Source organism: Panthera leo, chromosome C2 (genome assembly GCF_018350215.1).
Source record: "Panthera leo isolate Ple1 chromosome C2, P.leo_Ple1_pat1.1, whole genome shotgun sequence".
NCBI classification, from domain to species: Eukaryota; Metazoa; Chordata; class Mammalia; order Carnivora; family Felidae; genus Panthera; species Panthera leo.
Window position 1 is genome coordinate 112,651,458 of NC_056687.1, and position 17,487 is coordinate 112,668,944.

At 39.8% G+C, this 17,487-nt stretch overlaps 1 protein-coding gene across 19 annotated transcripts in view; it reads right to left on the reverse strand.

The window, feature by feature from the left end:
- Positions 1–17,487, reverse strand: part of MED12L (mediator complex subunit 12L) — a 333,748-nt gene that overhangs the window by 1,963 nt on the left and 314,298 nt on the right. For all 19 annotated transcript variants that reach the window (XM_042903238.1, XM_042903224.1, XM_042903223.1 and 16 more), the window contains 3 exons: positions 16,168–16,324; positions 12,989–13,075; positions 950–1,031 (listed from right to left, as the gene is read on the reverse strand). In XM_042903238.1, the coding sequence (XP_042759172.1) occupies positions 950–1,031; positions 12,989–13,075; positions 16,168–16,324 (326 nt within the window). The remainder of the gene's footprint in view (positions 1–949; positions 1,032–12,988; positions 13,076–16,167; positions 16,325–17,487) is intronic.

The following is a 17,487-nucleotide window of genomic DNA, read 5'->3' on the forward strand; positions in this document are numbered from 1 at the left end:
AAATATTTTTAAAGGGAAAAAAAGCAAGGTATATAAAAGGGGTACTCCCTCCACCAGGAAATCAACACAGACAGCAGCCAGGCAGAAAGTTAAGACGAAAACCAAGTTGCTCCTCAGTCACAAACTGACCCTCCTCCTGACAATATCCTCCCGGAGTCACACAGCTGCCTTTAGGACTAGCTGGTCTCTAATCTGTCTTGAAAAGGACACAAACTGAGACCCAGAACAAACTGCCAGTCCCGACAGAGCTGGCCCCGGAATTTAGACTTAACTTCTGGGCCAATATTCTTTGCATCACAGGGGTCTGGCTCCCATTTCTAAAAATATTTCCCATCCTGTGATGGCAACACATGGGTGATTCAATTCATGGGCGCACACTGCCGACATCTAGATGAGGTGTGGTGAAATGAGTTGTTGGAACTGCTGTAGAGAGGCAGCACAATTAAACAAACAAAATTCACACCAGCAAGGCAGGCAGGGATTTCTCTGCCCTGTTATCAGGAAGGACAGGATGGTGCAGTGGCAAGAAGAGTCACAGTCTCAGTGCTGGCGCTCCTCCAGGTCAGACTTTGGGGGGCCACAGCACCTCCTTCATCAGCACACTTGAGGGCATCAGCCAAGTTCTTCTCCGAACCTTCCGGCTTGATAAAAAAGGGTACCTGCAGTTCTGCACGGGTTTCCCAAATGCAAAGAAGCATTTCTGGGTTCAGATGGAAGCAAGAGAAAACATCTCTGAACTCGAAAAAAGATCGGGGCTTTTCCAGGGCAGGGGGGAAGCATTTGAACCAGATGGAACCCCAACAAAACAACAACCAGCCTGGACTAAAATGAAAATGAAAACGGTACCGAAGGAAGACAGTGCAGATTTTGCGGAGCCACCAACTTGTGTTTTGCCTGCTTGTTTTTAATCTCCAGGGAGCCATCTGTTCTGTGATGCAGGGGTACTTACTAGAAAGCTGCTTCTGGAGCTGCCGCACCAGGGCGGCCGTCTGTTGCTGCTGCTGGGTCTGCTGCAAGCCTTGCCTGGGAAACTGTAATTGCAACAGAAGATAGGAGAGAAATCAGCCTGTGGCGCCTGTCACAGACGAGAACAGAGACTCACTCCCGGGGCCGATCTGTAACATACCTTTCACGCTTTGAAGATCAAAGTGCCATGTCCAGTGGGCATATACTACTTTTCATCTACACCCTGATGTACACCTGGAGAACATCTCAAGTGCCAATCCATTCAAGATCCCACTCTCCAGCTGGTTACCAAGCATTTATTTGAAGAGGCTTGATGAAGGAGTGGCCCAGGGGTGGCCCAAGAGGTCAAATGTCCTTGTTATCTTACCCTTCACCAGTTGGCCAGTTACTATTATGATATTATAAACCATTTTCATTGGCAACATGAAAGTTCCCAGGCTGGAGGATTTGTTCAAGCACCACAGGCCTTGCCTTGCACAGATAGAGACAAGGATCTGGTGAGACAGCAGTGCCCTCCATCCAGGATTCACTGGGGACTATGTCCTCCCGTGGGATGCAGGATGAAGGGCAGGCAGTGTTACTATTTTCCTTGATACAAAGTGGGAAAAACAGCACCTTGCCAATTTTTTTCTATTGCCCAAAACGAGAGGGAAAAATAAAACAAAACTCCACCTTTCATTCCTGTGGAAATGTTAGTAAACTAAAAAGTGGTTACTATTCTATTCAGTGGTTTCTAGGTTTATTTGGAAATATTACCGTATTTAACAAAACCTAATATGCTACTATGTACTGAGAAATATTCTAGACATCGTAGGTATACATTAGCCCATTTAAGCCTAATGAGGTACTACCTATCCTCAATCACTTATCCAAAGTCCTTGCATTTATGATTTACTATGACACATCCGTAATAGACAGACTAAGCAAGGCCCAGGACAGTACTACATAAATCACTCAATATCCGCAGCAAAACACACAACTAGTCCTATCAGGCAGGATAAATGAAAAGAGATCCTGTCTGGTTAGGTCAGCATTTACAACCAAATGGGTTCAGGTCAGTTTTTGCTGTTCCATGAGTCATAAATAAAATATCCGTTTCCATTTCAAAGTAAAATATCAGGCGTCTGGGTGGCTCATTTGGTTAAGTGCCCCACTCTTGATTTTGGCTCAGGTCATGATCTCATGGTTCGTCAGTTTAAGCCATACATCGGGCTCTGCACTGACAGCATGGAGCCTGCTTGGGATTCTCTCCCTCCCTCTCTCTCTGCCCCTCCCCCAACTCAAAAGCAAACATTCTCATAAAATACATAAACTTTAAAAATAAAATTTCAAAAGTTTGAATTTTAGAAATGAATATAAAGGACTGTGAACCTTTACTGCTACTATTCTCATTTAGAGATGAGGAAATTGAGGCTCCAAGGTGTTCAGCCACTCACCCATGTTTCCTGTCAGAATTGGGGCAGGGATTCAGACAAAGCTTTCTGGATTCAGAACTTGTTATTTTAACCACGATCCAGTGCTATCTTTAATTGGGAATACTAGCTTCCAAATATTAATTTACTTGGAAATAATCACAGATTCTAAATGGTGGGCTGCAAAGGTGTCTAATCTTCTCATTTGATTAACATATTGAGGTACATAGTACATAAATACTTAACATTTATTCATTCAAAAGATGCTTAGCTGTCTTCTTTCATGTTCGTTTAAAGTCTGTTCCAGGACCCCCCGGGTGGCTCAGTCAGTTGAGCCTCTGACTTTGGCTCAGGTCACGATCTCATGGTTTGTGAGTGTGAGCCCCACAACGGGCTTACTGACATCAGCGTGGAGCCCGCTTTGGATCCTCTGTCCTCCTCTCTCCTTGCCCCTATCCTGCTCATGCTCTCCCTCTCTCAAAAATAAACAAACACTTAAAAAAATAATAAAATCAGGGCGCCTGGGTGGCTCAGTAGGTTGAGCGTCTGACTTCAGCTCAGGTCAGGATCTCGCAGTTTGTGAGATCAAGACCCGCGTCGGGCTCTGTGCTGACAGCTTAGAGCCTGGAGCCTGTTTCAGATTCGGTGTCTCCCTCTCTCTGCCCCTTCCCTGTTCATGCTCTCTGTCTCTTAAAAATGAATAAATGTTAAAAAATGTTTTAAAAATAATAATAAAATCTACTCCAAATAGAGTAATTCCTAGAATGAACCATGGTAGTCCATCTTCTCAGAATCTTTATTTTGAGGAGCCTAGGCAGGAACTAATACTTAGGAAGCCTGTGTGCAGTGTGCATGGGTGTGTGAGTACACATGCACACGTATAGGAAGATAACAGGTGTTCTGCTGGGTGGCCTGAAGAGATAATTATTCTCCAGGGAACCCCGTGACTATTGGAGGTACCTGCAAAGTCAAATCCATTTTCATAATAATACTAAGGCATTATTTGTTTTTGCTCTCTTTGTCTCAGGAGTGTACAATGCAGTTTTCCAGAAGCTATATAATGTGTGATCTTGCAACAAACAGTATGTTTTCCATTTATCCAGACATTTAAATAGAATTCAAAAATGTAAACAATGTCATTCTACTCACTTTATATTTTGAAAAATACTCATATTTTTATTATTCATTCATTATTCATAAAAGTGTTATTTCTGGTTAATATGTAATGAGAATTTTAGAATATATTACCAAATGTTAGTAATATTTCTATTTTAATTTCTAATACAACAAATATTAACAGACACATAAAAGCTCTTTGGGTCCACAGTCATTTTTGAATGAGAAGGGGTTCCAAGACCAAAAACTTTGAGACCAGCTTCCTCAGGCCCCCAGAAGGAAGTGGTGGGACAGGTCTTCAATCCAAAGTGCCTTCAGTTGTAGTGTTTTCCTACATACTTCTCTCAAGGCCACTCTGATACTAATTTTTTTTTAATTTTATTTTTTAACGTTTATTTATTTTTGAGACAGGGAGAGACAGAGCATCAACAGGGGAGGGTCAGAGAGAGGGAAACACAGAATCTGAAACAGGCTCCAGGCTCTGAGCTGTCAGCACAGAGCCTGACGTGGGGCTCGAACTCACGGACCGTGAGATCATGACCTGATCTTTCCTTCATTGCTATGGCATTCAACAAACAAGTCAACAAACAGCCGCTTAACCGACTGAGCCACCCAGGCACCCCTCTGATACTAATTTTAATTTGCTTTCATCTGTTTGTGAATGTCAGCAGGCAAGACTTACAATTTCCCTGGGCCCTGGAGCACTTTCCACCAGGGAAAGAGAAAGTGCCACCGGTTCCCACAGAAACCTAACTGGTGAGTGTTTCAAATCAATTCACCGAGCTTCTGCAAAAAACTGGCTGAAGAATGTCAAGCCATCGGGAAATTTGAAGAGTCACCCTAGTAGGCTCTTCCCCTTTCTTCCTGAATTAGAGTTTCTGGGGCAAAAGTGCTAGATATTTGCATTTGCAAATCGTTCCCCTAAGTGGTCTGATGCTTGGCTAGATTTCAGAACCATCCCTGAAGTAGGAACTGGAACTTTTTAGGACACACATCAACGTGGATCAGTTGAGGTTTCCTAGGGGTTCTAAAAATCACAGTCTGTGTACGTTTAAATCCTTTCCTGCTTAAATCTGATAAATAAAGAGGAAAGATTTTTCTAGACCCTATCCGTACAGGTGATGATCATGGTTTTGTTCACCTCTGTGCCTCTGCAGATGTTAATCCCTCCTCTAGAAACCCTTCTTTCCCCCTTCATCCTACCCTATGTGCTCCTAAAAATCTGCTTGTCCTTCAAAGATCAGCTCAAGTGCTCACCTACTCCCTTGGGAATTTGAAGAGCGAATCACTGCTCATGTATCCCTAGTACTGTGGAGATGCCTTTATTATCATATGTGGTGTCATGTGACAGTCGCTTCTCTCCCTAGTTTTCTGGATTTTGCTCTTCTTGGGGGCAGCGTGCTCTTGCTGCAACCACAAGACAAAGCACAGAGCTCAACAATGTCGGTCAGGTATAGCCAACTAACCAACAGGACATAACTACTCTCCACTAAACACATTCTCTGATGAACTCAAAAAAAAAAAATTTTACCATTTTATTATGATGTATTCTGACTAATCCCTAAATCCCTATTTTGACAACACATGCTTATTCAAGAGTGTTTAATATTCCTGCTCAATCATTACTAAGGCACAGTACATATCTAAGTAGCAATTTCCACTTAAATAATTGTCATTGAATCATTTTTGTGTCAGAAAAGCTGGCTTCTTTGGGCATGTCTTTGCAGCAGCAGACACCGACTGGTCGTAAGGAGCAGCAGGGCTGAAGAAAGAGTGCTGGGCCTTTCTACCCCCCCCACAGCTGGTTTAGACACCGTATCTTCTGAACGGGTAATAAGTAGGTGGGGCTTTTTTTTCCTTCATTGCTACGGCATTCAACAAACAAGTCAACAACAGTTAACCAAATCCAGGCACATTTTTGGGTCCTAGGAACACCAAAGAGAGTAAAGCACGGTTCCTGACTCCTGAGAGCTACGTCCTAAAACCTGTGACCACACTATCAGTGAGCAAAAGACAAGGCAATATTTGCACCAAGGCAACATTTACTTGAAACCTGCACGGCCAACTGAGAGAGTCCAGTTTTAGGGTACTCTGATGAATGGAACACAACCTTTCATCAGTACCAGTTCCAGCACCAGTGCCCACGGCACCATGAGGGCCCCTCCACTGAGTGCCTGGCCAGAAGTACATGTGCTCCCATATTGCCATTTGCAAGGTGGCACATTCAGAAAGGACCAGCAGCAACAGATTTCAGACTACCAGGCATGGGACTTATTTGCAGTTTAGCTACTAACTTGCATGCAGCCATTTTTTAAAAATCTGTATATAGTTTTTAGTGGGGAAAAAATATATATATATATCTGTCCTATTACCAGAAATCTCTCACATGTCTTCCCTATCCTTCATCTGGAAACTACTCCTCCTTTCCCTTCAAAAAGGAAAAAAAAAAAAAAAAAAACACAACACGAAAAAAAAATTCATGCAGAGGAAGGTAACATAGCTCAATAAATTTCTCTGACCTACTTTTTTCCATTTGAAAAGGAAAATAGTATCTGGCTAATTTAAAATTCTAGAGGCATCTGGCTCAATGTCTCTGAATGGAGCATATGAATTTTTTGAAGACTGTATGACAATTTCACACATGATGTTTGGCTACAAAATAATGCAGTTAAGTACTGCTGCCATTATGCAAATTTTCATAAGGCATTATATTCAATTCGATACTGACACAAAGATCAATCAGTTTAAATAAAGCCAACTTTTTAAAGCTTTGTATTAGCATGTTTTCCAGGCCACCCAACTAGGACACTCTGAGTTTAAGATGAAAAGAAATGACACGGCAGGATGATGCAAAGTTCACTTTCTTAAAAGCTAAAAGCAGTTTTAAAGAAAAGATCACAGCCTGTTAACATAGTCCATCAAGAGTTAATTTAATCGTCATGACTCAAAAGCTTACTGAAGCTATTTTTCAAGTCAAGAACGATAATTTAGGTCAAAACCAGAGAGGCCAAATATAATCTTCCAGCGAGGGTGCTCAGCCTTTCTTTCCAGGTGCTCTTCCCTCAGCAAACACAAGTCAGCCAAAGACTTGAGCAAGCGGGTAACAATACAGGCATGGATACTAAGCTGACACCGCATTTAATCCGTAAGCACAGGCCTTTCTAACACTTCCTCTTTTCACAGAAAAGCTGTTTCCAAATGATGCTTTTTGAAAAAGTACCAATTTCTGTTCTAAGTCAGTTTTGACTCCTAGGGTCACTTTTTATAGCAGTGACCAACTTGCCTATGTGGGTGTTAACAATCACTGTGCCACACGTCCCAGCAGCTGCTGTCAACCAGGGGGTAGTCAGAGAGCAGTCAAAAACTCCTACGGCCTTCCTAGGTCTGCCGCACTCAACCTCCTGCCCATCAAGGCTTCCCAAGCTTCTCATCCTCTTCCTGACCTCTGTGATGGGCTGAATTACGCTGTCTTGAAAGCTTTGCTGGCACCATAACCCTCAGGACCTTACTTGGAGATGGGGTCTTTGTAGAGGGTAATCAAGCTAAAATGAGATCATTAGGATAGGACCTGATCCAATGTGACTGGTGTCCTTATAAAGAAGGGAAATTTGGACATAAACGCACACAGTGAGAGCGTCATGAGAGGACGAAGGTAGAGATCATGTCTGTTTCGATGACCAAGGAATGCCAAAGACCATCAGCAAACCACCAAAAGCCAGGGGGAGACTCCTGGAGCGGATTTCTCCCTCATGGCCCACAGAAGGAACCACCTCTGCAGACACCCTGATCTTGGACTCCCAGCCTCCGGAACAAGGAGGTAACACACTTCTGTTGGTTAAGCCCCCCAGTGTGTGGTGCTTTGTTTCACGAGCCCTAGCCAACAAACACAGCTCCACCAGTACTTCTGCTTCTGCCATACAGTGCCATTGCTCAACGGCTTCCTGGGATTCTAAGCTGTCTGGGGGCAGGGAGCATGCTACGTACTTCCTTACTGCGCTTATGACCTCTGGCCCAGAGCCGGCCTCTTCTGTCCACAACGACTAAGCACTAGCTGAACGGACCCGTGAATGTCACCAGATAGCAGTAGGACAAGTCACTGAGAGGATGGTGGCTGGGCTACCGGTACCACTTCTCCCCTGTGACTGCATGAATCAGAACTCTGAATGAGTCAGAGCTGGCTTCTCGTCAACAGCCAGCTTACTGCTCAGTCTCCAGCAAAGAAACAATATAAAATTTTAAGAAATACAACTTTTTTTCTTAATACTGTTAAGGCTTTGTGCTACTGCTGTTCTGAAGATATGTAATTAGAGGTAACTTTCTTCCTATGCTTCTACTTTCCTTCATTATAAGAAAACCAAAAAGAAAAAAAAATATATATCAAAACACCCCTAGCAGCATTATTTTGGAAATTGGAAACAATATCAGTGTTCGGCAGTTAAGTGGGGTGTTAAGCAAATAATAGCAGAAGAATATAGCTGACTTCACAGCAATATAAAATTACAAACATGCAGACTATGTTAATAAACTTAAAAGTATATATATGGAAGCCAAATGAAAGTACACTGAAAAAAAGAACTAATTACAACAATGTAAAACTCTAAGTTCGTTGACATCCCTTTAAAACTTCTAATCCTGAAATCTGTCACTCTAAGTGGTATTCAAAATTTCCTAGCCTATCCTGACTTATGACATATACAATAGTTCTGCATATGTACAAATAATTGCTGTCTAGATTAGAATATAGTGCTCTAAACATAAGACCCTGTGCTTCCAAGAGAACTTTTAAAAAAGACTTCAGGTAGAAAGAAAAGAAAGAAAAGAAAGAAAAGAAAAGAAAAGAAAAGAAAAGAAAAGAAAAGAAAAGAAAGAAAGAAAGAAAGAAAGAAAGAAAGAAAGAAAGAAAGAAAGAAAGAAAAAGGCTGAAAAAGCTTGCTGTGAATTACACTATCCATGAAGACTGTTTTTTGTTTCTCTGGAATTACTTTACTAGAACACAGTGGGGAAATATCATGGGCCACGTTTTGACTACTCTGCTCAATCCTTAGGATGTATTTATTTTCAGCTAGTGAGTGAAATATAATCCACTACATGAAAAACTTCAATACTGTCTCCTTAGAGGTTGAAACTGAATAAATGTGATATGTATTCTTTACACATAATAAATATATTAAATATTTATGAGACTTCTAGATGAGTAGAAAAGATATTAAATTCCCTTGTATTAGATATGCTTTATTTCTACTGGAACATGGGGATAGAGTCTCTTCTCAACTCTGTAAAAGCTGATCCTCTGCTTTAAATTATAATTAGGAAGTTTAAAGACAATTTCCAACAAGCCCTATAAATTTAACTTTGTGATAGAATCAAATTTTTTTTTTTTTACCCTACCCAAAATAATCATTACATTTCAGGCACTTGATATCAATATCCATCTGTGTTTATATAACACAATTCTCTAAGAATAAAAACATTTTATGCATTTAATTTTACATATTTCCTACATGCTACATTATAAACCAACTAAAATAGTGTTTAATAAGAGGGGGATGAAAGGCCAAAAAGAAAGGGTAATAAAGATGTTGTTATCTGCTTAGTTGCAGGTGTCCATCCAACTCAAGTTTTTCAAAATTATGAACTATTTTATAAGGACACGTGACCACAAATTAAAGTCAACATTTCTGACAAGTAAAACAGTCTTAGGATGACAGTTGTGCATCTGTGTGATTCAATATATGGATTTTAAATATGTGGAAAAAGTACATAGTTTAAATATTAATACATTTAAATATGTAGACTTAATATCAGATTTTATTAAAATCTTAATTTTAATATTAATAAAAAATTTATTATATTTGTGAGCCACATATATGTGACTATGTCATGTATGTTTATTTACATATAGGAATTAAATGTCAAAAGCAGGTAAAAAGGTGCACTATCCTCCTGTGACATATTCAAAAGTAACTTGGGGCGCCTGGGTGGCGCAGTCGGTTAAGCCTCCGACTTCAGCCAGGTCACGATCTCGCGGTCCGTGAGTTCGAGCCCCGCGTCCGGCTCTGGGCCGATGGCTCGGAGCCTGGAGCCTGTTTCCGATTCTGTGTCTCCCTCTCTCTCTGCCCCTCCCCTGTTCATGCTCTGTCTCTCTCTGTCCCAAAAATAAATAAAAAACGTTGAAAAAAAAAAAATTTAAAAAGTAACTGAAGCAGTTCTACACTTAATGTTTGCTCCTCTGGTATACTAGGTACTATGCAATCAGTTTCTTATTAGCAATGGCTAGCCAAAGAAGTTATAATTCTTAAATTAATGGGTTCCTTATAATTGTCAATTAAGTGTTCACTTATGAATTTGCATGAAATCTCTGAAAATTTCTATTAGAGTTAACTTCCCCAGTTCTTTTCGGAAGCTTCTGTTGTTCACATGGGCATTATGGCATAAGAAGTCTTTGTTTTAAATGAGAAAGAAAGAAAGGTTAAAAATTTGCCAGGTCAACATCAAATATCCCAAATGCTCAACAGGATATAATTTGCAGATGTTATCATTTATTTCTTCGTGTTCTGTCAAAATATCACTGGAATGTTTTGTTGTATTTAGAAACAAAAGAGTGGGGCTACTTTAAGCTTTTTTACTGCCTGATATAGTAAGATACCTGGTAGAAAGTGAATTTTTATAGTGGCAAATGTAATCTAATGGATGCCCTATGTAACTGTGGAATACTGGGTGAAGGGGGCAAGAAGTTAAACTTTCCCCAGTGGCTGTAGATTTTAAAATCAAAGCATCAAATGTTAGGCTTCACAGTTAAACAATTTTATAAAGTTTATTTATTTTTTTGAGAAAGATAGAGAATGGGGGAAGGACAAAAGAAGAGAGGGAGACAGAGAATCCCAAGCAGGCTCCACGCTGTCAGTGCAGAGCCCGATGAAGGGCTCAAACTCATGAACTGCGAGATCATGACCTGAGCTGAAACCAAGAGTCAGATGCTTAACAGACTGAGCCACCCAGGAGCCCCCAGGCTTCATATTTAAAACACAACTTAGGGAGGGGTGTTTGGGTGGCTCAGTCAGTGGAGTGTCCAACTCTTGGTTTCAGCTCTGGTCATGATCTTGTGGGTTGTGAGATTGAGCCCTATGTCAAGATCTGGGCTGACAGTGCAGGGCCTTCTTGGGATTCTCTCTCCGTCCCTCCCCAACTCACTCGTGGGTGCTCTCTCTCAAAATAAATAAATAACCATTAAAAAAACAAAACAAAACATAACTTATAGAAACACAGAAAGACATATAGGGAAGAAGAGAAAGCTCTTCCTTAAATAGAATACAAACAGCTACATGCAGAAAAAACAAGAGTTATTAGCAAATCACCACTTTCGACTACCACAGTAAAATTTGACCAAGGTGAGGATAATTTAACAAATGCTGACATTAGTGGATAAAGGTCTGTGAGTAAAAGAACAATGAGACTGTATCAAGCTATCCCCGTAAATTATTTTTAACTACAGAAGAAAAATCAATTACCTTGTAGTGGAGATATCTATCATAGCACCTAAACACAAAGATTAAAGTAATTGCTGTGTATCCTAATGTGACACCTGAGAAAGATACAGCACCACCTCTGTGATACTCCTGCCAGAAGTGCATGATCTGAATCTAATCATGAGGAAGTATCAGACAAATCAAAACCTGAGTTACACTCTACAAATTCTACGCACCTCAAAATGTCACTGTCACGGAAACAAAACAGAAACTGCAAAGACAAAAGGGGGCTGCAGAATCGATCCAGATTAAAGTAAAAAGTAAAAAGTAAAAAGACATGAAAAAGTAAAAAGTAAAAAGACATGAAAGTATGATCCTAGACCAGGAAAAAAAACAAAAACAAAACAAACAAACAAAAAAACTGGAGTAAAGAATATTATCGGTGCAAATGGCACAATTTGCAAAAGATGTATAGATCGTAGCATTGTATTGATGTTAAATTACCTGATTTCACTAACTGCACCAAGTTTTTGTAAGAGAATATCTTGTTCCTAAAAGACCACAATGAAGTACTCAGAGTAAAGAAGCACAAGCCTGCAACTTACTCATGTGTACAGATCATGTGTGTGTATGTGTACGTGTGTATAGAAAGAATACAGAAAATGTGGCAAAATATTAATAATTAGTGAATCTGGGAAGAGGATATATGGTAATTCTTTGTATTATCCTTTAATTCTTCTGTTAGCTTGAAATTACTTAAAAATACTTTATCTTGTTCTTGGGCTAGATGTTAGGGTGAGGTAGCAGTGTCCTATGCCAAGGAGTCCTTTCCACAACATTTGTAAGTCAGTCAACCAATCCCTGCTAATACAACTCTGATGATGAAGAATGTAGGCTGTGAATGTATATATATTGCCTCTACCTAAGAAAGGATTTTTAAGATGGATTGCAATAAATGTCACTTATACAGTAAACAAATAAGTAAGTAAATGGAGCTAAAAAATGAACAAAACTGATTCATGATAAAGAAGAATTTCCTTAAAAATGGGGATCAAACTGGCCAAGGCCGAGGCTTGTAAAATGCATCTGAGATGTCCTTTTCCAGTTGCCAATGCTCCCTTATCAGTTCTATTTGGACACTATCCGTCCTTTACCATCTAGCTCTACTGATCTTTCTCTACCACAAAAGTTGTGAAAGCAACCATCTCTTTGTAACCCTGTCCTGAAAAGAGTCTACACCAGGATTTCCAAGGGTTCACTAAGCCAGCTTATTTTAGATTGTACTTGCACAACTCATGTTACTCAGTTACCTTCAGAACAAGCATTTACTTTTACAGATATTTCCAATATGTAGCAAGTGATGTGACCATTGATGGTAGTGATAAAAATTCTTCTTTTTACAACATACTTATCTACGTAAACTGAAAAAAAAGAAGCAATTTAAAGAAAAAAAAATGCTTACGTAATAAAGCAGGGATATGGCATTTGTGAAAGTAAAGGGTGTTGTAATTATGGAAGTTCAGAAAACACTGATGCTATGCATTGGACATTTCATAATTTGACAAAGCTAAAGAAGTGAATTATGAGATTATGAATTACATGAAAATCTTATAGAAAATACCTGGCTGAAATCAGAGTTTCTTTATATCAGTAAAGATAATATTTCAGAAGGTACACTCCGTCTTTTTTGAAATTAAAGTAAAAACTCAAGATAACCTTGTAATAGATATACTAAATTATCATCTTAATACTGTTTAGAAAAAAAACTGCTGTCTCAACATAAATATTTTAGCCCATGGAAAAGTCTGAAAAAATTTGCAAAGGAAAAATGGTGTGACTTACTGAACCCAGAATATTTATTTATACCTTTCTGGGAAAACAAACATACTATAATGATAAAGTTCTAGGGAACAATTCTAGGGTATATTCTGGCTACTTCAATTCTTAACAGTTTTATGGGACATGAAAAATGCAGCCTGCCTTTAAAGAAGAACCCCACATATTTGGTTCCACAACACTAGGCCTTACCAAAGGCTGCTGGGGCTGCATTGCTTGGAGACCAAGGGTCTGACTCTGGGGCTGCGGGGGCTGCTGGGGCTGGGGGGGCTGCTGCATCTGGAACGAAACAGGATTATACTTCAACAGAGGGGTTAATATATTCCGATCTCTTCTCTCCCCCTATATACCTTTTATCTAATTATCTTGTTGCGACAAAAATGATACACACCTTCCTCCTGCGTCTTTGTCTTAACAAACGTCGTTCATTTTTCCAGGTCAAGACCTAAATTGGCTCTCCCCTGCAGCCTTCTTGGGTCAATACAACCCCAAGGATCTCTTCCTTCGGTAGAGATATACTGCCCTCTGCTGTCCAAGGACATCCTGCATACTTACTGTTTTGATGCCTTTCAGGTCATCGGCCTTTGCACATACTTTATCCTATCTCATACCAGCAGGTTAGACAAGGACTACTCAGTAATTACCTTTTTAGTCCCTATGACATCTGAACAAACTCTTGTAGTTTTGTTTTTGTTTTTGTTTTAAGAAAAATGTAGACCTCTCAAACAAAGGAAGACAGGAAGAGGAGGGGGGAGAAGAGTAATTCTTAAAGATTATAAATTTTTTTGGTGGGGGAGGGCCTGGGTGGCTCAGTGGGTTAAGTGATTTCAGCTCCGGTCATCTCACAATTCAGAAGTTGAAGCCTGGCACTGGGACTCTCTCTCCCTCTCTCTATGCCCCTCCCCTGCACTCACTCTCAAAATAAATAAATACACTTAAAAAGAAAAAAGAAAAGAAAAAAGAGTTTTTTTTGAGAGAGAGGGTTCAAGTGAGCAAGGGGCAGAAAGAAAGAAGGAGAGAAAGAATCCTTCAAGGAGCAGGGAGGGAAGGAGAGAGAGAAAGCGGGGCTCATGCTCACTGAAGTGGGGCTAGAGCTCACCCAATGTGGAACTGGAACTTATGAACTGTAAGATCATGACCTGACCCCAAAAGACAGATGCTTTTAACTGACTGAGCCACCCAGGAGCCCAAGAAAAAAAAAATTTAAAGCAAGATGTTTATGTGAGATGTTCTGGCATAAGATACTAGCATAAAGACAAATTCTCTCAGTGACCAAGTTGGCTTAAATAAATGGCTCTTGGAAAACACTTCCAAGTCACGAAGAAACACAGACTAGGCATCCACTATGTGGGACACAGAGGAGAGGAAAATATTAATAGGTGGTTTGTCTTGGTGACTTTCAAAGTTTCCTCCATCCAGGCATTCATCTTAATGATGACACTGCTGGACTTCTTTTCATCTTCTGCATTTCCAACTTGGTGTGCATACTATCTTCCAAATTATTTGTCTTCTTTAGGGCAAGGTAACAAATAGCTATTACCAGATGGTATTACCCACTAAGTGCCAATATTGGTTGATATGGAATCCTACCAGGGGGTCTGGGTAGCGTTGCTCCCAACTGGAACAATGCAAGTGGGACCAGGACTATGCTGATTATAATATAAAGCCAATTCTCCATTTGGCCCACTGTGAAATCTTTCAAGAAAAACCAACTTAACTTCATCATTATTAATTAGTTCCTTTACGGAAGTAGTCAGTCACCACAAACAAAGTATAATCCTGATGCAAAAGTAAATCCCTTTTATCTCCAGGGAATGTGTGGTAAAGAAAACATTACCAGAAGGGCATACTATGCTAATTGGGATAAAAAAGCACATATTAACTAGTAAAGAAAGGCTTTGAAAATCTGCAGCCTTGAAAAGCAATGTAAGACAGGAAGTAGTAAATAATGTAATAACTTTCTTCAGTGATTTGGAAGTGAGAAATTTAAAGCCGAGGGAAATATAAAAATAAATATCCGTCCTATAAAGTTCTGAAAATATATCCTCAGAACCTGAGACAAAATTATATAAGAAAATATCACTATGACTGTTCATAATAATATTATCAAATGAAAGCTTTCCTTATAAGGAACCATGTTGGAGGCAACAACTGTACAGTAAGTGAGGCTGCCATTTGTAGGCCACACTCTCTCTAAACCAATTACCAACTGTTATCAATTTTGTGATACAACTTTTTCTTCACATTTGAACGGGTAAAAGTTGGGATGCAACTAACGGCATTGTATAACTAATGATATTTTAGAATTATAAAACCCATTTTTCGGGAGGATTTGTGTCAGCTTCTGCCTATCACTTGGGAGTACTGTCAATCAGAATTTTTTGGGTCACACTGAATTCAGACCTCAATCCCACTTGAACTTGTGGTTCAAATTCTCAGGGGAGACGTTTTTTTCCCTCCAACCAGTGTCAAGGTTGAGACATGCGCATTACTTTACGGTCCCTTTCTGCACAAGTTTATTGAACTCATTCCAAGAGTATAGCTTTGGGTATCCCAGTTCTACTAGATTCCCTGTCTTTGGTGGTGTTTTTTCTTTCTTAATAACACACAAAATGTCAGTTGCATCTCAAGGTGAATTACTGATAAGAGTCCACCGCAGAGACTCATCAGATGATATCCAATCCAAAAACTTAGGACAAACTTGCTAATAATGAAGACAAATGGAACAGGTAAACATAAATAGCCTATAGTTCCTAGATGAGTAAGTTAGAAACAAGAACGTGTCAAGGGGAGGAACGCTTTATCTAAGGTACGTAAATATTTACATCAAATAAATGAAGGATAGCTCTCTGGATTCGACCAGAGACAGAATGAAATATCCCTCTGAAATATCCTAGCTATGTAACTCCAACTTCACAGCTTCATCAGACCAAAAGTGTCAGAGATATTTTTTTGGATTATAGACCCCTCTAGGAATCTGATGAAAGCTATGGACAGCTCAATTTTACTTGTTTCCCCCCCCCCGCCCCCAGCACATAAAAGAAAATCTGCCTTCAATCTGCATAGTCTGTAGTTAAACAGTGAGTGGGGAAGCTGACACACACTTTTAGGATAAAGGCAGCCAGTCACCCTCTCGTGAACATTTGTGAAAGGGGAATGACATTCCGCAAAATGCACCCTCCTGCCCATAACCTGGTAAAGGCACTGACACAGGAAGATCCTTGCCGAGTTGTAACTACATCACACCGGTTTAGCTCCTAGTGTCAACTACACGGGGCTCCTTGGAACTTGGCGATTCAAGTCTCGGGGCCTCTTATTTCTTAAGACGGCCGAGGGCCCCTCACGCATTGCCCCCATTCCCAGCCGCAAACCTGGAGGAGTCTCTGCTGCTGTCGAACCTGCGGCTGTCTGGTTCTCATTGGGTCCTGAGGCAGGGGCACCGAGGGGAGGCTTGGATGCGTGGGAGTGAGCACTGCATCGATTCCTCCACCTACCAGAGGGCTCTGCTGAAGCGACTGATGATTTAGTCTGGTAAAAAAATAACACAACTTGGTCTCACACCTAGGCAAATGCTTCAATAAGTAACATTAATTGAGCATTTACTCTGGAGAAGTCAGAGTGGTGAGAATCTGAAATGTATTATTTCATTTACTCCCCACAGCAGCCCTTTGAGGTCAGTTTTATTATCCCCATTTTATTTAAAACTTTTAACTGAAAGATAGTTGACGTTTATATTAGTACCACATATTCAACAATTCCATACATTATGAAATGCTCACCAGAATAAGTATAGCTACCATCTGTCACCAAAGTTATTACCATATTATTGACTATATTCCCTATGCTGTACTTTTTGTCCCTGTAACGTATAACTAGAAATCTGTACCTCTTAATACCCTTCATTTATTTTGCCCATCCCTCTGGCCTTTTCCCTCTGGCAACTACTGATTTGTTCTCTGTATTTATTAGTCTGTTTCTATTTTGTTTGTTTATTCATTGTTTTGTTTTTTAGATTCCACATATAAGTGAAATCTTATGGTATTTGTCTTTCTCTGACTTCAATTAGCAATTATACTTTCTAGATCTACCCTGTTGTCACAAATGGCAAGAATTTATTCTTTTTTATGGCTGAGTAATATTCCATTCTGTATACACACATTTTCTTTGTCCATTCATCTACTAATGGCCACTTAGATTGTTTCCATAGCTTAGCTATTGTGAAATGATGCTGCGATAAACATAGAGGTACATACATCTTTTTGAATTAATATTTCTGTTTTCTTTGGAATACGCAGAAATGAAATTACTGCATCATATGGTTTTTCTTTTTCTTTTTTTCTGAGGAACCTTCATACGGTTTTCCATAGCAGCTGCACCAATTCACGTTCCCACCAACAGGGCACAAGTCTTCCCTTTTCCTCCACATCCTTGCCAACACTTGTCATTTCTTGTCTTTTTCATACTAGTCATTCTCACTGGTGAGAGGTGATACCTCAATGGAAGGATTTCCATTTCATTATCCTCATTTTAAAAATGAGAAAATGGAGAGCTAATGAAGTGATTTCCCAAAGTTATTCAGACAGTAAATAGCACAGGTAGGATTTAAACCCAGAATGGCTGCGCTCTGAAGTTCAAGTTCATAGGCAATACACTTCGCTGCCCCTTACTAGAAAAATAATAAATACAATGAA